Source organism: Chiloscyllium plagiosum, unplaced genomic scaffold (genome assembly GCF_037043375.1).
Source record: "Chiloscyllium plagiosum isolate Xiang-an unplaced genomic scaffold, Cpla_swu_hap1 HiC_scaffold_12, whole genome shotgun sequence".
Classification (NCBI taxonomy): Eukaryota; Metazoa; Chordata; class Chondrichthyes; order Orectolobiformes; family Hemiscylliidae; genus Chiloscyllium; species Chiloscyllium plagiosum.
In genome coordinates, this window is record NW_028270150.1 from 28,432,532 (window position 1) to 28,459,929 (window position 27,398).

General features: G+C 40.5%; 1 protein-coding gene across 3 annotated transcripts in view; it reads right to left on the reverse strand.

The window, feature by feature from the left end:
* The window catches only part of LOC122548014 (runt-related transcription factor 1-like), a 227,122-nt gene that overhangs the window by 54,759 nt on the left and 144,965 nt on the right, over positions 1-27,398 (reverse strand). For all 3 annotated transcript variants that reach the window (XM_087992574.1, XM_087992573.1, XM_087992572.1), the window contains exons 3-5: positions 4,142-4,386; positions 3,259-3,415; positions 1,489-1,593 (exon numbers count right to left, since the gene is read on the reverse strand). In XM_087992574.1, the coding sequence (XP_087848700.1) occupies positions 1,489-1,593; positions 3,259-3,415; positions 4,142-4,386 (507 nt within the window). The remainder of the gene's footprint in view (positions 1-1,488; positions 1,594-3,258; positions 3,416-4,141; positions 4,387-27,398) is intronic.

The window sequence follows — 27,398 nt, forward strand, 5'->3', positions numbered from 1 at the left end:
AGCCCATACTTAATCTTGCTTAAGTGTTTACTACGTGTGTAGAGTCAGTCTGTTTTTGTATTCACATTGCAGCGTAGCAACTGCTCCAGGAAAACAGTGTAATGCTTTGGATAGATCTTAAGTCATTATTAGATAGTTCCAGGAAAAGAAACAAACTATTTTTGCTTTACTGTTTTTGAATATAACTATTGACTCAGAACAATCCATTATGGTTATTAGATGTAACTATTATTTTGTGATAATAGTAATAAAAAGTTGCAACTAAACAGATTACATTATTTATCAACATTAACAATTAGTTTTAATACTTTTTATTAATCTTTGCTCAACAATGAGTACAATTGACAAATATAATTGTTTGCATTACGATTAATTTACATGAAATAACAGCTTCGGCTATTATATCCTGGCCAGGATTAACAATTGAGACAACGTTATTATCTATTTGTGACTGACCTATGGTATATCTTGTAAATGACTGTAACTAACTCGAGAGGTGTTTAAACTGAATTATACATTAGAATGTTTGTTGGTATTTGTTCCTTTGTATTATTGAATTGTATCTAACATACTCAAAACAGTCGAATAACAACTTATGCATGGGATAATTTATAAAATGATGCAACATCCTTTTATAATTAAATACACATTTAGAGGTTAGTCTGATGCTGATATGCTTGCCTAAAGTAACTAAATCCCTACAAATAATTTCTGATTAATATTTCATTATTTAAATATTCAGAATCTTCTTGCCATTTTATTTGTTTTTTAGGCACGGATGTGAGTGTGTAGACTTTTTTTTAAGTGACATAGCCTATAAAGTTGATTTAGTAAATTGTTAGGCTTTTATATTATTTGTTTTAATTTCGCTGTACGGTTCACACGCGATACCATTCCTTTTCAATAACTAACAGGTAACAATGTTCCATCAATGTATTGAACTTAGAACCAGTTCCAGCGATTCACAAAAAAAGCCGCGTCAATGGGCAGTATGTTGCAGGTCGGGCAGCAGAAGGGGTTTAAATTTCGAGATGTCGAAGGGATCTAAAGCATTTGCTTTTTTTTAATTGGCTGCTGCAATAATTCACTAGAACACTATTGGAATAAGGTATGGATTTGATTCTACGCTCCCTCTATCATATGCGGTCCATTGATAATCTTCAAGTGTATATTAAGGAGCTATTTTTTCTTTATCAAAGTACTCCGTTTACCTGTCCACAATAAAGGAACACACACACTAAAAAAAATCCTCCTGCTTCTGAAGTTGACGATCCGCAGCGCAGTAGCGGTTGCTTCCCAGTGTGTGCTGTTGCAACACTGGGGGCTGCTACATTTGAAAATGTAGGAAGCGTGGCGTTCAGCCAGTGAGCTTTTACAGATCGTGGTTTTAAAGGAGCAGAGGTTACTAATGTGGTGGAGGACAGGGTGACGGCTTGCCCGTCCGTTCGGCACGACTAAAAGATAAACAATGGCAAATGGAGTACTCACTCCTGGGTTCCCTGGGCCCGTCAACTGTGATCTTGATGGCTCGGTGGTAAGTAGCGACTTGAGGTGGGTTTGTGAACACCGTGATTGTCAACGTGAAACTCTTCCCTGCAACGGGGGGGGGGGGGGGGGAGGCAAAATAACAGATGAGTCAGCTCTAAAAACAATGAAGAGAAGACAAAATGAAACCTGATTTTGTTACAATCTTAACACGCGAGCCTGAAAAGCTCCCATTAAACTGGACCCAATTTCCTTCAGGCGGTCACCACTTATTGTTAAACACCGACCTCTCATATCTGAAAGATTTCTGGCCAACACTAACTGTTGCCGTGGGTCATTACTGTTTCTTATTTACTGAATATTACAACTTTTCCTATTAGGCCAAACAATTTCCTGTGATATTAGGTTGAATTTTAACAAACTGTGCAATAACAAGATTGGCCCTGAATTTATACTCAATGCTCTCCTGAAGCATATTTCAAAGGTGACTTGAATATTACAGAAGAGCGTTTGTATTTTTCTGATTTTCAATGTGAGGCGTATGTAATTTTAGTCAGAAGTCACACAGGACACCAGGTCGTAGTTTGTGATTTCAAAGCTTATGGTTTTAAATAAACCTGTTGGACTATAACCAGATATCGTGTGACTTCTGACTTTGTCTACCCCAGTCCAACACCGATACCTGCTCATCATGTTTTATTTTAAGCGCCGTTTAAATGCTGGAGTAAAATACTGGGCGGGATGTCTGGTCAACTTTTGAGTTCACCTTGCAAGAGAATGCAATGTGTCATGGTTAACTCTGGGGTTTGATTTCACACCAATAGCGTGAACTGTCCCGTGGATACAGTTGGCAGACAGTGGCCAGCCAGGGGCGGGAGGGTCACGGTTTGATTGCTGCCAATGTGGACATGGTTGGATTGGAGTGAGAAAGCGAGCGGATCTGCTATGACGGTTATACATATAGAAGACTAAATAAAGCGCCACTGTTTAACAGTGGCGTAAAAACAATGACTGCAGATGCTGGAAACCAGATTCTGGATCAGTGGTGCTGGAAGAGCACAGCAATTCAGGCAGCATCCAAGGAGCAGTAAAATCGACGTTTCGGGCAAAAGCCCTTCATCAGGAATAAAGGCAGAGAGCCTGAAGGATGGAGAGATAAACTGGTGGGGGTGGGGGTGGGGGTGGGGAGAAAGTAGCATAGGGTACAATAGGTGAGTGGGGGAGGGGATGAAGGTGATAGGTCGGGGGGGGGGGAGGTTGGAGTGGATAGGTGGAAAAGAAGATAGGCAGGTCATGGGGACAGTGCTGAGCTGGAAGTTTGGAACTGGGGTGAGGTGGGGGAAGGGGAAATGAGGAAACTGTTGAAGTCCACATTGATGCCCTGGGGTTGAAGTGTTCCGAGGCGGAAGATGAGGCGTTCTTCCTCCAGGCGTCTGGTGGTGAGGGAGCAGCACTGGCTTGTTGATCTAACCGTCCCTCCTGCTCACCCAAACAAATGAGACATCAGTAACCATCACTAGCTTCCCGAGTAGGGAGTTACCCCTACTCTCTTGCATAGGCAATCAACCAGTCAGGATATTTCTGTATGCAGTTATCAGCCTGGGGTTGTTTTGTCACTCAGTAGTTCTGGTATGCGGACATTGACTTTGAAGCGAGCAGGGAGTGAAGGGTGAGAGGACAGGGAGGATAACCTGTATCCAGGCCTGAGTTGAAGGGGCAGGGGCGGGGGCGGAGGGGGGGGGGGGGGGGATGTTTGCGGCTCTTCGACCGTACCTCGTCCACTGCGTCCGACGAAACGCAGGTCATTGAAGCGGGCCACTTGATTCTTCATGACCGCCGTGGCGTTCCGCAGCTCGGCCGAGTAGTTCTCATCGTTACCGGCCAGGACCGTGACCAGGGTCCCGTCAGGGACATCTCCCAGAGCGACCACCTGTAACCCGGGGAGAGAAAGAGAGAGAGAGAGAGCGAGAAACTGAGACAGAGCAGCACTCAGACCACAAGAGATTACTGCTGACCGCCAGACCTCCAACAACTTCCCATTTAAACATCCCGTCAGAATCTGCCAAAAACTCCTCTCTCCCCCAGCCTTATTAATACAGCGCCGACGAAGGGTCACCGGATCCGAAACGTTAACTCTGATTTCCCTCCACTGATGTAGCCAGGCCTGCCGAGCTTTTCCAGGAACTTCTGCTCTGCAGCCAATTACTAATAAAGCCCCCTGCTTTAAAACAAAACTCACCGCGCTCTAAACCCGGACATTGAGGGGTGTATATCATTTCTATAAAAACAAACTACTGCCTCTCCAGGCTGACAGAGTTCAGTCTGCTAGCCTGAACATAAATATATAACAGCCTGTCCTTAAAGTCAGCCAGTGTAGGAATGACAGTGGGAAGGGATGCAATGCACTGTTGAATTGTTTCTGATCCTTAATCAGCCACAAAACAGGATTTATAAATGTACACACACAGAGAAAAAAAAGCTAAATAAAATCTGCGCATTTAATGGTAAGAATATATATCGTGGCCATGAAAAGTACTCGCGCGTTAAACAAGGGCCGATTGAGAACTCGAGTGTAACAGCTAACAAGGAACGCTTTCTGACAGAGAGAGGCAAAGTCCCAAGAAAGTACAAGCCATAGAAAAGCTGCCGCACTCACCTTAAATGCGATTGGTAGGGTCTTGTTACACCTCCAGTGAGTCGGGAGGACGGAGCAGAGGAAATTCGGACTGTCCGTCCGGACCAGCTCCCCGGGATGATCGGCTAAAACGTCGACCATGCTGCGATCGGTGGCTCGGAGTTTACTCAGGGCGCTCTCCTGCGGGGCCAGCGGGAGAGAGTCGCTCATCTTCCCCGTGCTCAGCGTGGTGGAAGGCGGCGTGAACCGGCGGCTGGTGTTGGTATCTACAGGGATACGCATCACAACAAAACTTAACAATCTCAGAAGGGAGGGAAAATAATGTAAGAGAAGTGAAAATTAAAGAAAAAAACAGCGGGCAGCAACGCAAAACTTTAGCCTTGGGATCTTTTTCTGCCCTTTCTCGATCCACCTGCGATGCGGGTCAGCCCAAAGTCGATCACTTCTGAGCTCCAGCAAGAAAACTAAACTCAAGGGCTCGGAGGTTTTTGATCAGTCCTGGTTCCAATAATGAACTGTCCACCTGTCGACTTTCTGTTGCTGGGCTCCCCTTTCACTTTTCAGTCTCATTGCACATTTCTGACAGTCGCCTGCTTTGCATGATCCTCCAGCCTTGGTGGACACTTAAGATGTTATCTGAAACCCCGCGGAAGACCGACCCAGACCGCAGTCGTTTTCTTTCCAAGCGTCACGGTAGTTTAATCCAGCGATCAGACAATAAAATAAGCAATATACCAGGAGCCTCGGTCCGTTCAGATAGAATGTTTTTCTTTTTTATAAAATAAAAGTCCCCAGAATGTTCTCCTCTTCCGCGGGGTTTCAGTCACGGTTTGCTTATCGGTGCTTTCGCTTTCGAGATCTTTATTTTGGGAGCCGCGTGGTTTTGCAGTTCGGTTAGACTTGCGGCTCTGCTGTGGTTTGAGACACATACAAACACCACATATATAATCTCCTGACCGAAATTCAGAGCCCAAACACACACACACAGACACACACACACACACACACAGAGACTTTAGTTCAAGATGAACTTCACACAAGAGACACCCGCCCTGAAGACGACTCTGAGCCAAATAGCTAGAAAAAAAATCTTGCGAGTCGTTTTTTTCAAAAGCTGGCGAAACTTCCTTTTTTAAAAAATAAAAAAAAACCCAGGCTTCAGAAGAAATTAAATGTTTCTTTTTTCAATCATAAATAATGTTTCTCTCTTCTGCACCGGCATTCCTCCTTTTTTTAAACGTCTGTCTTTGTTGTTGTTGTAAAATGAAAGTATTTTGGTATGTCGTGCACCACTGGAACATTCCTAGGTACAAAAGCAGGAGCAGTGCACCGCTTTATGAATGAGGCTTCCACATGCCCTGTCCTTCTGATTTAAGGTGAATATCTCGGGATTGCTCCACACTGAGAGCTCCGCACAGTCTCGGCGGCGCGCATCAACCCCCTTTCATTTGCATATCGCCCGTTACCAACCAATCGACGCCGCCTCCAGGAGCTCGGGCCCGGGTAGGAAGGAACCCATTGGTCCACTCTCCAGCCAATCAAAGGCGGCCGGCGAAGTTAGAAGTGCGCTCTTCAGACACCGCCCCTCCGCCAATCGGTACGCGCGCGAGCGTGCGGCTGGGCCACGCGGATCGGAGCGGGGGCGCGCACTAGGCAGGCGGTAGCGAGCTTCGCTTCCGTCAATGGGATTCCTCGGCGCTCTCCCCCACTCGAGCAGCAGCAGCAACAGCAGCAGCACTTAACCTCCCGCCCCCGCGCTTCACTTTGTAGCGCGGAGCAGTTTGAAAGAGCTGCTTTTCAATAGGGAATATCTTAATTCTCACTTATTCCTCTTCTATTATCGATCAAAACAAGAACCGTCATTTTAGAAATCCTTTCTTTCTTTTTTTGGATGGGAATGGGGTAAAAATGTTTAAATTATGCTTTGGCCGTCAAGAAAAAGCAGAGAAAATGTCCAGTTAACTCCATCCGTATTGGTAATCTCTCCCCCCGCAATCTGCCGACTGTGGTTTATATACTCTGCTGACAGCTAAATATTTTCACCATAAATTCGATTTGGAATATATATCAGTCATTTCTTTTGGAATTCGGAATGCTATGCCTTTTTTGGATTTCAGGTTTTTAACTGCTCAACATTAAACACTGGTAAACAAGCAATTTTCGGATTGACAAGAAGGTGGGCTAGTTTGCGGGACTGTTGTCTGCAAACATTAGTTTGCAAAAAAACCCTGGGATAAATATCATTTTGATTTGCAAAGCTGTGGAAATCGTCATTTATAAAACAAATCTACGCCCAATGACTGCAACTTGACCATTCCTTATGTATATATTGCAAAATATTTTTCAGCCCTATTTGATATTAGCATACACGCCCTCAAACGGATCAGATGTGATTTAAAAGATTAACAATGATCGATTTTTGCACATGGTCCGTTTAAAACATAAATGAAGTTTCAAACAATTGAGAAATTGCACTCTAAAGTGCTGTATTTTGTCCCGTCGATTTCCCCTTAAGGTTGCCGACACTTCCTGGTCTGATGGTGATGTTCATGGGTCTGGGCGCTGATAGATAATCCAACAGGTATGATTTCAATCCCACATCGACGGTGCTTTGTGACCCTTTGAAAACCGCAGGAATCCAGCTACTGTCTGCAACAAGATCAGCGACAAATGTAGCGAGAGTGGAAGGTTAAGACAGCGTGAGACTCTCCTCACAACCGATTCATGGGAGGGTGGGGGGGGTGAAATGGGCTGCAATTTCACTCGTTTCCTGACGTGGAGGAGGGCTTAATTGATGAACCCGATGACATAAAAAGAAAGCACGCAATATCCAGTTTTCTCCAGTCGGGCGTGCAAGTCATGGAAAAGCTGCTGCGCTGGAGCTGCGGAGCGGACGGATGAACTCCAGGGGGCAGCAATGGACCTTCAAGTGGAGTTGTAGTGAGGCCTGACTGCTCTGCTATTACTGGAGTTCTGAGTTTGACTGTTGAATTACTTTATTAAAAAAATAGGACAAGCATTACATTTTCGAAAAGAGAAACAACAAAAAAAAAGATGTGCATTAACCCCCTCCACGTCATGGGCGACTTCATCTCCTGACAGACTATAACTAACTGCGAATATTTATTTTAATCCTTGTGTCATACATATCATGAGCTCGCCACCCCCTGCGCGATGTCTGCATGTCTTGGCAGTACATTTTAGTTTCTATAGCTAAACAGGAAGAGTCTCAGTAAAGATATCAGTATTATGAAAAATGCAGCGACAGCCTTTTTTAAGAAAAAAATTCCAGTCGATTTAACAGAATATAACTCTTTGAGGGCTACATAACAGTACGTCCAAAAATAACAAGACAGTTAGAATTATTGATTTTATTTAACTTCGGAGATTCACATGAATTAAATTATGTTCATAAGATTGAATTATTATTTGGCGAAATGCACAGGGCTGCAGGATAAATGTCTACTGACAAAATTGTAATAGATTTTTTGAAATACCAAATCCAGCTTTATTAAATTGAATGATTTTAAATTGTGACTGCCCATCTTCTCTTATTCCCCCAAACCCGTTGCTTTATTATTAGGCATAATCTAAAACTATTCTATGTAAGGATTTTAAAAGCTATTTTCATTTAAAAAGTCTCGGTAATAAATGATATTTACAGTTTAATTGTTCATCACATACTTTTAGTTTACAATGTCTTGAAAAGCTAAACTGCGATACATTTCTGTGTGCTGTATGTAGTGGCAAAAATATGCTAACTTTTCATCAATCTTTAATCGATTCGAAAATGTCGTTCAATAATATCACATACAACTGATACTAACATCGGGTTCTTAATTATACTTGATTCATAATTGAAAATGGACTTCCAAATTAAATGACTTGTTCGAATACCCAAGATCCCAGAGGGTTTGAGTCACCCAGATATGTTAAATATCAATCCTGAATTTGCAAGTAAAGAACTGCAGATTCTCAAACGCGTTTCCAGCCCGCTATTAAAATGAAGAGGACCCTGGGCACTCCACAGTGTATCTATCTTGCCCTCCGGGATAAGACAAGACAAAAACAGATTCAGTCATATTCAGGATTAGTGGAAACAACACTTGATTATTGTAACTTCACTGTCTGGAACAGAAACAATCAAACTCAGGAATTGTCAGAAACAGCAGCCTTGTTAAGGTTAGAATCAATGTTAACACACAGTAGTAGTCTGGTTAGAGTTTGAGTCAATGTTAATATACAGTAGCAGCTTGGTTAGAGTTTGACTGAATACTAGCACACAGTAGTAGTCTGGTTAGAGTTTGAGTCAATGTTAATATACAGTAGCAGCTTGGTTAGAGTTTGACTGAATACTAGCACACAGTAGCAGCCAGGTTAGAGTTTGAGTCAATGTTAATATACAGTAGCAGCTTGGTTAGAGTTTGACTGAATACTAGCACACAGTAGCAGCCAGGTTAGAGTTTGAGTCAATGTTAATATACAGTAGCAGCTTGGTTAGAGTTTGACTGAATGCTAGCACACAGTCGCAACCAGGTTAGAGTTAGAGTCAATGTTAATATACAGTAGGAGCCTTGTGCGAAGCCAGAAATTGAGTTAGCTGAGACAGTCTCAGAAAATATAGTTCAGTGATAGGAGTAGGATTAGCAAAGAGAAACCTAAACAGTGTTATCGGAAATAACGAGGGATACATTTAACAGCGAGGACTATGTTCAGTAAGGAGTTTGGCACCTTGAAACTCTGTCTCCGATAGCAAGAGGCTGTCAACATCTCAAACCGCTGCCTCGCCCAAAGTATTCCTCAAGATTTAACGGTTTATTGACAATGTCCAAGTGATTCACGCGACTTTGATAATAAACGTGAACCAGAAATTCAAAACTATGTCTTATGACAGCTGCACGCTAATTAGCGTTTTTTAAATCAGCGGAATGTTTGCGTTATTAGATTTGAGATATTTTCGTAATTGGACAGGTGACTTTGGAAGGAGGAACTGTGAGCCCAGTTTAAGAAATGTGAGAAACCAATAAATTGAAATATCGTGTCTCCTTATCAATATTACAGTTTTATTGATATCACTGATGGGTGGAAAATTGAATGTGCTTGTTTGCAATAACTGCACACTCGCGCGGACGAACACCGTTTAAAGATAAAATATTCAAACGGACCAAACACACCTTTTGAAACTATTTCAACAAGCCACCATTGATTCGACCGAGCAGGCTGGCAAAAAGTAGAAATTAAAGATCAGAACATTTGTTTTGCCTGGGGTGAAGCTAACATTGTCTTTAAATGTATGTATTTGACGAGGGCCCCGGTTCTTGTTAATGAGGGCTCGTTTCAGTCTGGGGATCATTAAACATTTCACAATATCTACAAAAAGCTGGCACTTCTGCCTGTGACACTTTCTCTTGTCTTCCGTGCGCAGGGAATGTGCGTAAACGACCACACCGCCCAGTTTTGTTATGAGTTGAAATTGAGCACCTTTTAGTGATCCAGCTGCCTGCAGGAATTTAACGTCCGCAGGGATAAAACAAAGAACCTCCCCCCCCCCCCAAAAGATACGTTAAAATGCAGTTGCTGATTCTTTCATATGTGACCAGTCCCAGTTAGATCAGATCGGGTCTAACCACTTAAAAGCAAATTAATTTTGAATAGCACTTGTTCCGAATCAGTGATCAATCGAATCAAGTTAAACTGAACTTTATTTCTCTCTGAACCAATGGGCGCAGTACACAGAGTGAGAAATTGTTAGATGAATTTGTAAATGTCGTGTTAAATGTACAATGTAAATGTTTTCTTGTTGTTTTTCAATAAAAATCTATAATTCCCATTTCCCAGCCGTTGGTAACAAAACAAAATAAAAAATCCCGTAAAATTTGCACTGGGGTTTTCGAAGAGTTTTAACGTGATGTATAACAGGACAGGACAGGACCATGTTGTAAGTAGCCCTTAAAATAACGTGACAGACTAATTGCACATGACTCCACGGGTAACAACTTCAGTTACCAATCCCATTGATTACTATTGATGCCAGCATTTCTTGGCGCTCCTGCGTTCAAATTCCTGCGTTCAAATTCTGGAGCCCTATTACACATTGCTGAGCGACCGCCCGCTTTTCCATATAATTTGCAGTAAGAGAAAAGTAAATAAATCTTAAGATATCCGTCCTCCTCTCGTCCAGGTCCGTTTAATTTGCAGCTCACTTGCCCGTTCCCAGGAGACTGTGAATAGACCATGTCTCCAACAACTCCTTCCACACTGGTCATGTCAGATTTTTAACACCGGAATCATACAATTGCCAGCTTTCAATTAAATCTAACATTTGAAATAGCCACACATTAATGCATTTCTAATCGAGAGTGCACACTTCTGGTAAAAGGCTGAGCAATTCGATATTGTATAATCCCAGCGTCATTCTCATCACGTTACTCCGCTTACATTCAGCACCGTTCACCCAGATGGAAAGATAATTCATAATTCAGCGCTGGCAGGTAACTCAGTTGTATTTTTCTGTCCTTTGTTTTTGTTTTGAAAGCAGGACGGATACTCCTGGGTGTAAATATTTCTTTTGAATCAACAGGATGTTCAGTGGCATTTTCCAAATGGATTTCATTCGGAGCAAAGTGACTCGCGAGGCTGCTCCGGATCACTATAGGATTCAGTATTCGCTGCGCAGAAAACGCCACTTCCAAAACCAGGCTGAGCACAACGGCCGCATCCCAAACAGCACCAAGGAATGGCCTGAGAAATCTCACTGTGTGTCATATTTTTAAAATAATAAAGAAATTAGAATTAGATTACGGACGCCTTCTTGACTTGAGGGATTTGTCATGAAGTGAAGTTTCCAAGATCCCTCCTACAGCAGGATTTTATAACGTGCCCGTTTATATGAACTATTCTTTCACCACGTTATGCTTCCTACAGCCAGCTTTCCGCTGACCATGGTACTTGCTTTAATAATCTTACTGAGGACGAGGACATTCAACTCTTTCGCTAGCAGAAAGAGGCCTCGTAGCTACAGGCTTGTTCCCAGGAGATGTTGGAAATGCTGAGTCGTTTCCTTGTGGTGCTAACGGTGCTGTGACATTGAGGACGTTCATCCACAGGGAATGCCAGTCCCAATGTTGCACATCACACCTCAACCTTACAACTTGTACACACCACTTTCGTTGTCTATGCTGAGAATCGATCTTATTCAGTCTTTGAGATACTGGGGCAGGTGAAATCCAAGCTAACTCAACCCGATCAGTCAGCCTGGGCTGGGGATTTGGTCCCTGATTATATGAATACATGCCTCAGAATCACAAACAGATCAAATATTGTACAAGAGATGTTTTCAAACGGTCCTGTTCCCTCGGAAACATTTCTTGTCCTAAGTGTCGGAATAGGTTTCATCCTCTGCAATATTATTGTAGTTACTAACTATACTTGAAACCGCGAATTCCGTATTTGGATTTCCCAGGCTATTTAATATTGTACCATTTGCTGGTTACATACCTGAATTCTTTCCATTTGATACCACCCACTCTGTACCGTGTGTGGGTCGGCTTAAAACAGTAGTTTTTTTTGTAGCTCTCTTTAAAATGAATTTAGATTTGAATTCTCTCTCCCCCCCCCCCCCCCCCCCCCCCCGAGTTTATAGGCGCTCTGTACAATCAGTATTCACTTCCACGCACTGTTTACTGACGAGGGAGAGGAAGGACCCAACATTGTGATTTATAGAAGCAAAATCAGCAGCCCAGTCTGGTTCAACAAATAGTGGCGTTTAAACTCTTTTCATCCGCGTGGGTTTCCCCTTTTAATTTAGTTCTCTCAGCTACTGAGAGAGTTTCTCTGTGTCAGCATCGAGAGCACGGCTATTCAAACAGTCCCTAAACCTTACAGAGATGAATAGTCACAGCCTTTGCCAAAGCTGGGGTTTGTGGCTGGGATCGCACACTCTGGGCTTATGCTGCAACCCAAACAGGCAAATATTTCATGCTATTGCAAGGAAGTTGCTCCCACAGTTTCTTCCGGCGTGAACTTGAGCTACAAATCTTATCTTGCACACGAACAGGAACGGCACACTTATCTGTATTTTATTCCCGACCACCCCCTCACCCTGTCTCTTTACATTACAATTACGTACCTCCCATTACAACAAAAGTACGAGTCATGTAGCATGATTATTTCAGTTAGTACCTGCTACGTTGTCATGGGAACCAAAACATTATTGTCCATTATGTTTTAAAAAACCCACCTTGGCATCTACAAGGGGTTATTCAGGTGTCGGAGAACTAACATTTGTGAAACACTACAATCACATCTGATTGAATTAAACATACCGGGAAGCTAGCAACCACGATCGACACCGCTAACGTCTCATCCCAGCCACAGTTAAAAGCCACAAGTTTTGCTCTCTAACCGTTTCTTCCACTGAACAGACTCATTGCAAAGACATTTCAAGAGAATTCACTCTGAGTGTAACTCAGCCACCGGAAGGTTATGGTTGAAATATAGGTTTTGATACGCCATAACATTTTGGCTGGGCTCGGATAATGTTTTTGTTTAAAGAATAATCCATCTCCCAAACGTAATTGCGACTATATAGCGCCTGGAGAGGGGAGACAAACAGAGCAAACGTGTTGGAGCGGCATGACATCCGTGACTATAGTTGCTCATTGTTTGCTGGGGCAATGTATTGCCCATTCGCTCTCCAAATACAACAATATTGTATAAAAACATCTAAAACACACTGAAAATGTTTTTGAAGCAGATTTGGTGAAAGTTAGCCATGTGCCTCGCCCAACAAATAAAGCCATATACTAATTATGAAAACTAATATACTAATTATGAAAACTTGTGAATATGTTCAGTCAGGAGAATATTCCTAAATAATTCCTAAACATAATTCCTAAATTGCTCATTACATAGTCCATATATTGCCACCAAGTCCTTATCTGTTTATATTGGACTAAACAATTTAATATGAATTTGCATAGTTAGAAATGTAACAATTTCTTAAGAAGGTAATGAGAAAATTAATAGATTTTACTCTACCGATTATACTGGTGGAAGCTTGGCTTTTTCGGATCAGGTACATTGCCCAGGATAAGTCAGAGGGCAAACAAAAATTCCCCTCATTCATGGCGGAGAACAGCAAGAGCAGAGATGGTCTATGAAAGTGAAACACCAACTCTGAAAGACCACTGCTGGAGTAAGGTGCTGGCTTTTACTTGGACTCTTTCCTCCCCAAGAGGTGATTAAACTGGCAAATTGGGAAATGGCATGCAGTCAGGCTTAATAATGTTTTTCACTTACCAAATTCACCAGAGAGTTTGATTCATTTTTGCCTGAGGCATCTAAAACCTGGTAATTTCATTTAAGCATGAGAATGATGCTCACATTTCCCATCAAGTTAGCTAAAGTTGAGTTGCAAGTTGAACATCAAATCTTCTTACTAAAAACAAACTTTCAAAAATACACTTGACTGCATCGTGTTGAAATGGGTACACCAGAGAAAGACATCTTTGGAATGCAGTATAACATTCCAGAGGAATTACTGCTAGTGGAATTGGGGGACCAAAGCTGGTGCCCCTGGTGTTAGCCTACTGAGAATAAATGCAATAAAATCTCTGTTAAAATAAAAATAGAGGATTTTTTTTCAAATAGTAAGCATTCAATCACTTCTATTGCTGCCATTAGTAAATTAACTAAAAAGAGTAAATGATATTAGAATTTGCCAGTAAAAGTAACCAATTACTGACAATTTGAAAGGGGTAGTGTCTCTCCAATAATACTGTTGAGGAAATTAACAATGCCATGAGTCTTGAAAGAAAGGAGAACTTGCATTTATCTAGTGCCTCTCAGAACAGCAGGGTGGTTTACAACCATTGATGTACCTCTCAGGAGTAATTGCTCTTGAAATGCAGGGAAACAGTTTAATTTCAACAAAGAGCAGACAGGATTCAGAAAGAGCATCAAGAGCAGCATGTTTGTAATTTAGGAAGAACAAAAGAGAAAAAAAAGTTCAAAGCAGAAACAGAGTATGAAATTGACAGAAGCAAAAACAGTCAGACTGGAGAAAGAAGCGATCAGAAAGGCTTTTATTGCCCATGCTCCAAATATTCTATTTCTATAAGAGATGAAGCATGATGACCTGATTTCACAATCAGAACATGACTCTCATAGTTTAATAAATAACTGGTGGAATTATTAATATTGTTTTGTGACTATTCCAACTATATGAGACTCCACAGACTGATAATAGTACAATTAATGCTAAGTAATATTGATATCAGTTGCTGGTCTGTGTTGAGATTGCTCATCTCCTTTGGAGTAACAAACAGAATTCTGCATTCCATTATTGCAATAAGACAAAACAAAAGAAAGTAAAGGAAGAAAGCAGAGAGAAAAAAAATCCTTTCTGAAGTTTCTGGATACATCTGAAGTTGGCCTGCCTGAATGGTTTGAAGATCTACCAACACTATTGATTTTATTTGGACTTGTAGGGGTACAACATTGTCTGATACATCACTGAAGGTATCAGCAATGGAGATTTACAGGTGGAAGTCAATCTCCTTTTCATTAGATGGGGGAAAGCTACTGAAACAAATGTGACTAAGCAGATTGGATGAGTAGCCAGAGGCTTCAATGCAAAATATGATTGTTTTTCAAAAGAAAAAAAAAGCTACCTAAGGTAAGTCTTCTGACTCATTTTTCCAATTGGTCAATTTGTATATTTGCACAACCTGTTGCTCCAATATTTACAATATTTCCCTTCTCTGATTATCTGCAGTGTGCTCCAATCACCATACTTTATTCCACCTACTTTGATCCTACTGCAGCACTTGACACCTGCTACGCTCCTTAAAGTTATATTCTTCCCTTCTGTGCACCCCTATTTTCTTTCACATACCAGCAGCACCTTTTTAGTCTGATTCGATCAGTGTCAAATCTTCTCATTCTTCTATCACTAATACAATCCATTCTTTATTGCAGATAAGTTTGTATGTAAAACAAGTAGGAAGCCACCACAAAGGAAGCAGTAGATGGAACATCGCTCAACCATGTGCTGTTTTTACTTGACAAACAAGTGCTGAATGTCATAAGCAGGGATCTTATCAGAAGTGTGAAATCTGATGAAATTGAAGGACATGCTCCACAGGGCTTTTAAATCAACCTTTTCTCCATTCCTCTCTCTCTTAAGCTCAACTCCACACGCCAAGATGACAAATACCCACTCATCCACCTGTTTTTACATGCTATTAAATGGTATCTCTTCTGTCCTTTTCCATTGCAGACCCAGAAGAGCAAGACCAGTTTGGGAGGGAAGAGAAGTAGTCCATGATGCTCTGGGACTGTGGGATTACAACAATGTGGGAACAACCCAATACTTTTATCTCCTGCTTGTCAGCCTCCACAAGGAAGCTAATGAACATTTGTGACTTGGTAAATAGTGCAACAATGATCAGCCAGAGAACTGACTGCATAAAAAGCTGACTGATATTTTTGATGTCAACAGAAGCAGTTTTCAAAGAAGTGAAGGCATAAAAGCTTAGAGACCTGGTACCTTTCACTTTTGTGGGTAGTGTAGTGCACATCTTCATTTTTTGATTTAGTCCTTATTCTAGTAGGCTACATAGAAAAGTAAATAGCAGTTTCCCTGCTTAAGCACTGAAACCTGAAACACTGCCACCTTAAACACTGCAACTTTAAATACTGTCACTTTAAACACTATTGCCTTAAACTTTGCTGCTTTAAATACTGCCACTTTAAACATTGCCACTTTAAGCCTTGTCACTTTAAACACTGCCACTTGAAACACAGCAGCTTTAACCACTACTACCTTAAACACCACAGCTATGTGAAATTCTGGTATGAAGTCCTATTTCAGGCCTCATGTGTCTTTGCCTTTGCCTCTTCAGATCGTTGCTGCTTTCCTGCAGCTGCTTTTCTTATTGATTTGACAATCTCAAGGGTAAACTCATCAGCATTTCCATGCTCACCAGCTCTGAAGCAGCAAATCCTGGTAGCATGTTCAGTGAAGTTTCAATATGAGGGTGAGGGACATAAGCTGGTTTGTAAATACAACAAAGCCCTTCCGTGTTTATGAACTTCATCTTTTGCCTTTGGTTTGCTTCAAGTACTGAATGTGCTAACTATTTGAGTCTTCTATTTAGTGTACAATTTAGATGCAAAAATAAAAGATTAGAAACGAGATTAAGAAAAGAGACTTAAGCTCGCCCACTTACTTTAGGTAGTGTTCTAGAAGTAAACAGACCATTTCTGGCAAAATCCTATTCTTCGTTTTCTATGAATATGTAGTATATCCAGTGCTTTTGTCAATGCTTCTAATGTTTAAATATTAATAAATACTGTTGACCAGTTTTATTATTATAAGTTAGAACATCACTCACATAAGAATCAGAATCTATTAAAGGATAGTGCATTGGTTATATTATAACAAGACAACAGTTATTTTTTGGAGGGCATTATAGGGGCAAACAATTTTAATGAATGAACACTATATCAGCCTACGTTTTACTTGCAGTTATTGATTATTGTGGTTTAGTACTGTATATATTGCAAGTGGTATAGTGAAGATGGCAGAGCATGGCAAAGAGTAATATTTACAGAGGGGTCAGGTTACATGTTAATGGGTATACTGCTGCATTCAATTGGTTTTGATTTAGTTTTAGTTGTCCTTTATGAATCATCATAATCAGTCTCCAATTTCTATAGTATATATTGCTGAAGCGTTTTTTTGAACTTTAGAATTTTATGGCTGCTGATACAAGTCAGGTGAACTGAACATTGCAAGGGATGCTCAATTTGCCTGAAGGAGTTGCACTGTAGTTTTTTCTGAATCCTAGAGACTCCTTGCTGCCTAATAGATAAGTATATGAGACATTGATGTTACATGTAGGTATCTATACATCTAGATTCAGTGATTTTATTAAAAATGAAGTGCAAAGATCATTTGACTCCTACCAATAGACCACATCCTTGAACAGAGGAGTTAGGAGTATCAATGTTAGTCAGGCTTTCTACTCATGATTGTTATCCAGTGAACACTGCTGGAAAAGCACACAAGCGGAAAAATCCTGCAAGTTCAGGAAAGGAAGAGAGACCATTGTGGGATGCTGCCACACCTAATGAGTTTCTCCAACTCTTTTTGTTTGTTCCAGATTTAGAGCATCTACAGTACTTTGCTTTTAATTACCAAAATGTACACGTGAGTGGTAAATACATGGAGTCACGTTATTAACTCAGACCAGTTCCTTGCCCAATATTAAAGAATAAATGGAACCTCACACGTTAATTTTTGAAGAAACTAATCATACATAAATTGAGTTATTAGACAAATATCAAGGGAATATTTGTATACTAGTTAGTTATATTAACCAAATGTCTTTGCCTGCAATGTTCCTATTATTATGCTAACATAATACAATAAATGACAGCAGTTAGCAATGTTTTAGCCCTGTTTCGCAAATTGGTGAGGCAATGTTATTTGGTAATGTGCATTATTGTGACAGTTCTGCTACTGAATGTTAATGCAATGTTTCAGCAACTTATAAACAAGGTGTTTCCTGATGGCTAGAGAAGCACAGTGGTCAGTCAGAGCTGTCTTTGGTTGTGTTGAAATGAGATAAAAGGCTTCAACCAGACACAATCAACGCATATAGTCACCACTGAGAAGTAGGATAAGGTTATCACTGGAGTAGCTTGACACCAACTAACAGCACTGCAACCCCTCCCCCCACTTATTCCCCAGTACAGTATATGCACTGTTCTTGCCAGTATTTAGCCTGTCCAATAATTCTGATGAGACTGGAGGGCACATGAAGCTTTCTGCACTTTATTTTAAGGCAGAATTTCAGATTGAAAAACTCAGCCTTTGTTCTGTTTAATAATTCAAATGGAAGTATTGTGTGGATACTTTTAACTGCTACTTAAAAGTAATTAATTGATTTTCTGACATATCACTTAACAATATATTGCACTGACATGAAGTTGGAATCCACTGTTGATTGGAATGGATGATTTGATGGTTGCCCAGGCATTAATTTAGCATAGAAAGTCAAGAAAACTTACTTCATTGTGGCTGGAAGAAATGTACAGCACTTGGAGGCTGTATCCTCTTCTTACTTGTTTTTGAAGCAGAGAGTTCTTTGAGGAGTCTGAACTTCTCACGTTTCTACGATTGAGATGAATTTCTTTCTGCAAGTGACTGGATGGATAGAATCTCTTCTAGTCCTGTACTTTCCTAAATTTCTATATTGATATATACCAAAGTTTAATGTGGACTTGTTTTAATCAAAATTGATAACTATTTGGTCTTGGAGAACAAAAATAAGTAACTCACCTAGCATTAGTGAGTTTGATAAGAAACTGTTTGAGTTGCGTTTTGATCAAGGGCTATAAAAATTGGTGATGATTCAGCCTTTAAGAACTTCAGTGGCTTTTGGCATTAGACAAGATTAGGATTAAAAGCATTTCTGTAATGAACCAGAGTAGTGCAATGGGTTATATGCTGGTCTTTCACCAATGGGACATTGAGTTCCTATCCTGCTATAAACTAATGGAACACAGTCTATATTGCCTTTTAACTTTAAGCTTCTTATACATTTTCTTTAAAGCTCTTATGGGAGGTTACTTTGAACAAACTCTATCCAGTTCCTAAAAAAAAACCCTACATTAGTAATTATTGTCATGTCAGTTGTAGATATCACAGAATGTGGTGGTATGAGGAGCAGGGAAAATATCAGGTATGGGAGGAGATACTCTTTTGCAGTTGAGGCAACCTTGTTGAATGTTTTTATGACAAAGATAGATTTTTGAACAGCAAAGGAATTAAGGTTTGTGGAGCTGAATCCACAAAAAGATCAGCTATGATCATCTTGAATGGCAGAGCAGGCTCAATAGGCCAGCTGACCCACTCCTGCTCCTATTCTTATGTTCTGCTGTTGGGGCTATTTTTGGGACAGGATTTTATTAATTTAACCTACCTTTGTTGAATTTAGATGATCCTGATTAATGCTAACACTAGGTAAAATGTAGATAGTTCTGTTACCCAGCAGCAGACTTTATATTTAACCAACAAAAAAGACAGAAAAAAATGTATAATTCTGATAAATCATTTGTTGTGTTTATCCTTCAATTATCCAATTTGCATTTCTAATGTATTCTGTGTGACAAAATCATAAACTTGTTTGTGAAGAATACATTTCCAAATTTATTTAACAAACCTCAAGAGGAATTGTCCCTTTCTTGTGATGCGCAATGGTTGTTCTTAATTCTATTTGCAGTAAAATAATCTTCTGGTGTGCAGTTGACCAAAAGTAAACAGATCGACTAGTCATTGAGCTCAGTGCTTTTTGAGGGATTTCACTGGCACACAATAGATGCCACAATTGCCCAACAAGAAAACACTCACTGTACTTTGAAAGTGGTCCATTGTGTGAAGTGCTTTCATTGATGTGATAACAGTACTGCATAAATCAAGCCTCTATTTCTTCTTGCACATTCTGGAAGCTTTCTTACGCAACTTACTAACTGTGGGAAGCAACTGAAAATGGCAGACATAGACCTGAATTATAGATTCATTCGATGGATTGAATGGCCTTTTCTGAAATGTCATCTTCTCAGTTAGAATAAGAACATTCTGTCCTGCATGCTAGAACCTGCTTACTTTATTTGAAATTATGGAAAAGCAAGGAAAATGGAATAAAATCATTTTTAAAATATAAACAATTTTCACATGATGGGTTTAATATGTCAAGTAGGTTCGGTATTGATTTTGAAGCTGGAAGTTCTGCCAAGATTGGCACTGAGGAACTTTCCAAGGCGATCCACAGAGCTGCTATGACTGGTGGTGAGTGAACATCTTTGGTTATTTTCCCTGACTGATTTGTGGCAGGTGGCTCGGCATGGTGGCTCAGTGGTTAGCACTGCTGCCTCACAGTGCCAGGGAGCCAGGTTTGATTCCAGCCTCCGGCGACTGTCTGTGTGGAGTTTGCACATTCTCCCCGTGTCTGCATGAGTTTTTCTCTGGGGGCTTCGGTTTCCTCCCACAATCCAAAGATGTGCAAAATTAAAAATCACACAACACTAGGTTATAGTCCAATAGGTTTATTTGGATGCAGTAGCTTTTGGAGCAGTGCTCCGAAAGCTAGTGCTTCCTAATAAAGCTGGTGTTGTGTGATTTTTAACTTTGTACACCCCCGTCCAACACCGGCATCTCCAAATCAAAGGTGTGCAGATTAGGTGAGTTGGCCATGCTAAATTACCCACTGTTTTTAGGAATGTGGAGGTTAGGTGCCTTAGTCAGGGGTAATTATAGGGTAGGGGAATGGGTCAGGATGCGTTACTCTTCAGAGGGTCGGTGGGAGCTTGTTGGGCCAAAGGGCCTGTTTCCACACTGTAGGGGTCCTATGATTTTATGATAAGTGCAGTCTCAGAATAGCAGCTAGGGGTAAAGAAGAAACTAGGCTTGCATACAGTAGATGAAAATAAACGTTGGCCTCCCGGTATCCTCAGATAATACCAAAGAATGTGGATAAGGAGACAAGATTTAACTGTCATTGACTTAAGAACTTGATTTATCAAGGGCAACTGATTAATATTAAGAACTAATCACTGTCATTTTGCAGGACCTTTAAAAATCCTAGCACACCAAAAGCTGTTCCCAACACTCCTCTTCAAGGGCCAAGACCGGATTTCCCACTTAATATGCATCAGCTTCCTGAGATTTCTTGCTGAAAGTGATAAGAACAACCCAATACATTACACCATATGTAGGCAGGTAGTTTGTTTTGAAGAAGAGTTTTGGAGTTGTCCTGGGTGTGCTAGCCAATATTTATTGCTAAACCAAGATCACTAAAGAAAAGGATTACCCAGTCATATATCACATTGCAGTGTGCGAATTGGCTGTGTGTTTCCTGGGTTGTAACAATGACAACATTTGAAAAAATATTTCATGGACTGTAAAATTCTTGCGAGTCCCAAAATCTTGAAAGATATTATAAAAATATGAATTTTTGCTTTGTTTGTTTACTGTAATATTATGCTAATAAGAGAAATGGATTTCACCCTAAAAGCTCTGAATGCAATGGCTGTCTGTTTATTTCTGAACTCTTAGGTCTACCAGAGACAATTTCTCAGTACCCATCCCAGACTCATACTTGAATGGAAGCTAGAAATCTACAAGTGATCTAAAGGCTGGATAATCAGCTAGAGTAAACATCACATTTTGGTGATGCGTTAAAGTTCTGTTGTGCTGAAGAGGTCTCCCATACTACTACAATTGAAAACATAAACAATATCTATTCAGCTAATTCTGCACTGCACAGTGCTAAAGATTTGTTTATGAGAAGGAAATTCATCAGACTAAAGTCTAGAAAGTCTTCCACCTTGAGACCTTCCAACCACATGGCATCAATGTGGATTTCACCAGTTTCCTAATTTCCCTTCCCCTCACCTATTCCCGGTTCTAATCTTACAACTCGGCACCACTCTCATGACCTGTCCATCTTCCTTCCCACCTATCCGCTGCACCCTCCTCTCCAACCTATCACCATTACCCCCTCCTCTGTCTACCTATCATACTCACAGCTAATTTCCCCCAGCCTCACCCCTTCTCTTTTATCTCTCCACCCCCTTGGCTCACAAGCCTCATTCCTGATGAAGGGCTCTTGCCCGAAACATCGATTCTCCTGTTCCTCAGATGCTGCCTGACCTGCTGCGCTTTTCCAGCACTCCACTCTCAACTAAAATCGAGAAATCTCAACTCCATAATTTCCATTAATTTTCTTTAGATGATCAAGACTGTTTAATTAATTAGATCCAGGTTTTCCTGGATTTGTGTTTGTCAGTTCACACACTGCATAATATTTAAGAATATTAAGAATAGAGCATCACCGGTGGCAGAGGAAGGGGTGTTGGGTGAACCTGTGGTTAATAATTTACAAGCTGGTACAGCCAGGGAAAGTATCACAATTTTGCTGAAGTAATTGATTGATTTTCTGACACAACAGCTGAAGTTGCAAAGCAGTTGCTTGTAGCAAGAAATTGGAAATTTGAGCCATCTTATTCTTGAAAGGATTTTATCTTCAGTTTTCTGATCTCTCAGTATAGGGAGACAAAAAACGCCTCGAGAACTATTGTGAACGATAAAACAGTGTGGGCTTTGTTCAGGCAACAGTTTTGTATCAGTTTAGATGAATGTTTTGAATTATGAATTTGGGACAGTTTAAGAAGCCACAGTACATAATATTTGCTTATTGATCTCCTCTGTTCTAAATGAGATTGCAGTGTAGATTGTGGTGGCATTTATGACAGTTCAATATTGAATACTATGAATGAATAAATTCCAGACATTTCCCTAATTCCATTTGATAGCAACATTTATGATTTGTAAGATATATTTTCTTTCACAAATAATGTAAATTTCTATGTGTTTTGAATGCTACAGAAGGAATATTTCAACTTCGTCCTGCTCTAATCCTGAGTTGTACCTTCCTTTGATTTCTGTTTATTATTCCTCATGCTTTTGTAGAATTCACCTTGTCCACCAGATCTATCGTCCACTGTTTCAGCCTCTTTCTCACTAAACTCTGAAACCCTAATCTACTTGTTTCCCACGATAGCTGATATTGTTGAGGTTCTGTCTCCTTAGACACTCTCCATTCCCATTCTGATCTGCTGAATCTTCAAATCTGACCTCGAAAAAAATTAACCCCTGACTCTTCCATCTTTGTAAATTGCTGCGTTGTCTCCAATCTTGCTTCCTCCCTGATGTCCTTGAATACTTCCTAAGTCTGTGCCTATCTTTGCTGAAATCCAAGTTTGAATCTTTCAATCTGGTTTCTGTCCACCACAGTACTGAAAGTGCTCTTATCAAGGTCACACATGACCTCCTATGTGTCTGAGACAAAGGTAAACGGCTCCTTCTCATTCTCCTTAACCCATTGGCAGCTTTTGATGTAGCTAACCACAACATCCTCCTCCAATGCCTTTCATTGGTATCCAACAGTGTGGGTCTGCACTTGCCTGATTCTGTTCTTATCTATCAAGTCATAACCAAACTTTTGGCATACTGTCCTGATATATCTCAATATGACTCAAGACCAGATGCTGTTTTAGGATGCTCCATGTAAAATGTTAACAAAATTGCTGTTTTGTCAATATGCTGCATGAGGGCCAATGTATCATTTGAGCAGCTTAATATAAAAATGATCCTGGAAGATATTGCAAATGACCAAGCATTAACTAAATTCAAGTGATTAACTAAAACCTTGTCTTAAGATTCATTTCTGCATGCTTTTAAAATTATGTAACATTTTGATGGGGTAAACAGGGAGAAACTACTTTGCACAGTCAAGGTGTTAGTCAAGAGTGTATCACCAGATTAAGACTGTCACTAAGTGACTGAGAAGAGAGCTGAGGAGAGTTTGTCATTGTATGCAGTAGGATATCAGAACCTCGAAACTGTAAGTGGGACTGGTTGAGGAAAAGAACATTACATTTTCGAAGAGGATAAATATTCGAAGCAGAGAAAGATACAGCACATTGACTCAATGAATTAGTTTTGGACTGTTGTATTAAAGAGCTGGCGCATTCATGAAGGACTAAATAGTATCACTCTAAGTGTAATCTTTAATTGTATTATCCTATGATTGATGCATTTTAAATCAAACCTCACAGCTGAAATAAAGGGAAAGGTTGCTGTGCTACGTGCCTATAAAACCACTTCACTATAGTTTCACCAACAATAATGGGAGGTTTGAGGCAGAAATATCGAGATGATATGAGAAGCAAAATTAAGACAATGTAGAGGAAACAATTCAGTATAAATGGTTCAAAAAGTCAGTACTAATCTGTTAAATTAGATTAGATTACTTACTTACATTACATTAGATTACTTACAGTGTGGAAACAGGCCCTTCGACCCAACAGGTCCACACTGACCCGCCAAAGCGCAACCCACCCAAACCCATTCCCCTACATTTACCCCGTCACCTAACACTATGGGCAATTTAGTCTGGCCAATTCACCTAACCTGCACATTTTTGGACTTTGGGAGGAAACCAGAGCATCCAGAGGAAACCCACGCAGACTCAGGGAGAATGTACAAACTCCACACAGACAGTTGACTGAGGCGGGAATTGAACCCGGGTCTCTGGCACTGTTAGTAAATGGAAGAATTGTCCAAGTGTTATTTTCAATTGATCTTCGGTTCAAGTTGTAATCCTCGTTTGGGTCTTTCTTTCTCTTATACTTTATTATATTCACTACACCAGACTAACAGACCATGTGTTTCGAAATTACCAAAATTGCTATACCAGTGGGGAATGCATTCTTAGTGACATTATGCAAATGATTCATAAACTGAATGCCCCTTTCATAGAACATAGAACAATATAGCGCAGAACAGGTCCTTCAGTCCTCAATGTTGCGCCGACCTGTGAACTATTCTCAGCTCATCCCCCTACACTATCCCATCATCATCCATGTGCTTATCCAAGGGTTGATTAAATTTCCCTAATGTGGCTGAGTTAACTACATTGGCAGGTAGGGCATTCCATGCCCTTACCACTCTCTGAGTAAAAACCTGCTTCTGACATCTGTCTTAAATTTATCACCCCTCAATTTGTAGCTATGCCCCCTCATACAAGCTGACATCATTCTCGTAGGAAAAATACTTTCACTGTCTAACCTATCTTCTCCTCTAATCATCTTGTATGTCTCTATCAAATCCCCTCTTAGCCTTAGTCTCTCAGCCTTTGCTCATTACACCTTCCCTCCAGACCAGGCAACATCCTGGTAAATCTCCTCTGCACCTTTTCCAATGCTTCCACATCCTTCCTGTAATGGGGTGACCAGAACTGTACACAATATTCCAAGTGAGGCCACACTAGCGTTTTGTATAGTTGCAGCATGACATTACGGCTCCAGGACTCAATCCCTCTCTCAATAAAACCTAACACACTGTATGCCTTCTTTACAGCACTATCAACATGGGTGGTAACTTTCAGGGATCTATGTACATGGACTCCAAGATCCCTCTGCATGTCCACACTACCAAGAATCTTTCCATTGACCCAGTATTCTGTCTTCAGTTATTCTTCCCAAAGTGAATCACCTCACATTTATCTGCATTGAACTCAATTTGTTACCTCTCAGCCCAATTCTGCAGTTTATCCAAGTCACCCGCAAGCTGTAACATTCTTCTACACTGTCCACTACTCCACTGACTTTAGTGTCATCTGCAAACTTACTAACCCATCCAACTATGCCTGTGTCCAAGTCATTTATAAAAATGACAAAAGGCAGTGGTCCCAAAACAGATCCTTGCGGCACACCACTAGTAACCGGACTCCAAGCTGAATATTTTCCATCAACCACCACTCACTGCCATCTTTCAGAAAGCCAGTTTCTAATCCAAACTGCTAAATCACCCTCAATCCCATGCATCTGCATTTTCTCCAACAGCGTACCATGTGGAATCTTATCAAAGGCTTTACTGAAGTTTGTGTATACCACATCAACTGCCCTACCCTCATCCACCTGCTTTGTCACCTTCTCAAAAAACTCAATGAGGTTTGTAGACATGACCTGCCTTGATGAAACCATGTTGACTATCTGCAATGATATTGTTGCTTGCGAGATGATTATAAATCCTATCTCTTATAATCCTTTCCAAAACCTTTCTTACAACAAATGTAAGGCTCGCTGGTCTATAATTACCTGGTCATCTCTACTACCCTTCTTGAACAAGGGCACAACATTTGCAATCCTCCAGTCCTTTGGTACTAAACCTGTAGACAATGATGATTCAAAGATCAAAGCCAAAGGCTCCAACACCTCCTCCCTAGCTTTCCAGAGAATTCTTGCTTAAATCCCATCTGGCCTATGGGACTTGTCTACTTTCACTCCTGCTAGAATTGACAACACCTCCTCCTAGAATTGATAACACCTCCTCCTTACTAACCTCGATCCTTTCTAGTCTAATATCCCATTTCTCATTCTTCTCTTCTACATATTCTCCTTTTCCTGAGTGAAAACAGATGAGAAATATTCGTTTAGCACCTCTCCGATCTCTGCAGGGTCTACACACAACTTCCCACTTCCGACTTTGGATTGGCCCTATTCCTACCCTAGTCATCCTTTTATTCCTCACATACCTATATAAAACGTTAGGCTTCTTCTTTACTCTACCTGCTAAAGATTGCTCATGTCCTCTCCTTGCTTTTCTTAAACCTCTCTTTAAATCCTTCCATGGTATTTTCCCAGAAGACCACAGCTGGCATCTTGTATTTGTCATCTCTTCCTGTATGTGGTACTGGGTAAGGATTATTTAGGGTAGTTATCTGTCACCAATTCTCCTTTGTCTTTGCTTTCCTATCGGCTGACCAGATGACATTGCACCATAAAGTATCGTTAGCGGAAATATTATAGATAACAAGAAGGTTATAGCATGATAGCAAATAAGTACAACTACATTTAGTCAGGCATAATTACTAGGGCCTTAGGCAGCTGGTACTGATATATCTGCTCCCTTTTCAGACATTTCATCACCATACCAGGTAACATCTTCAGTGAGCCTCAGGACAAAGCACTGCTCGTGTTTTCTGCTTTCTATTTATATGTTTGGGTTTCCTTAGGTTGGTGATGCCATTTCCTGTGGTGATATAATTTCCTCTGGTGATGTTATTTCCTGTTCTTTTTCTCAGGGAATGGGAGGAAGAATCTGATTGGGAATTTTTGGAATGCTGTATTCCAGGCAGTTGTGGATAACCAAGTATGCTCAAGTCCAAGATCCACAGAGTTTTGGACTCGAACGGAATCAAGAGATATGGGAATAGAATGGGCAAGTGCAGGTTAGACAGAAGATAAGCTGTAACTTTATTGGATGGTGGAGAAGGCTCAAAATCCCATTCAGCTCATTCTGGTTCATGTTTTTATGTTCTTATAAGGAAAAATCCACAAAATGAAGGAGTTGTAAACAAGAGCTTCCTATGTCAGGAACTCTCACTGATATCATTTGGGTCCCAGCATAGACCAGGAAGCCAGCATTCCCACTAAGATGAAGAGTGTTAATCTCCAAATGGGACCACTGAAGGTCACTGAAGTACAGACCCCATATCTGGTTAAAAATCTTGAAAGGCTTTTTCTTCATTCAGGAGGAAAATCTGGCCCTGGAGTTATTTGTTATGAACTGGAGGTTACCTATTCCACATACATCTGATGTACTGTATTGTTAAGAAATTGTGATTAACAATTTTAAGTTTCT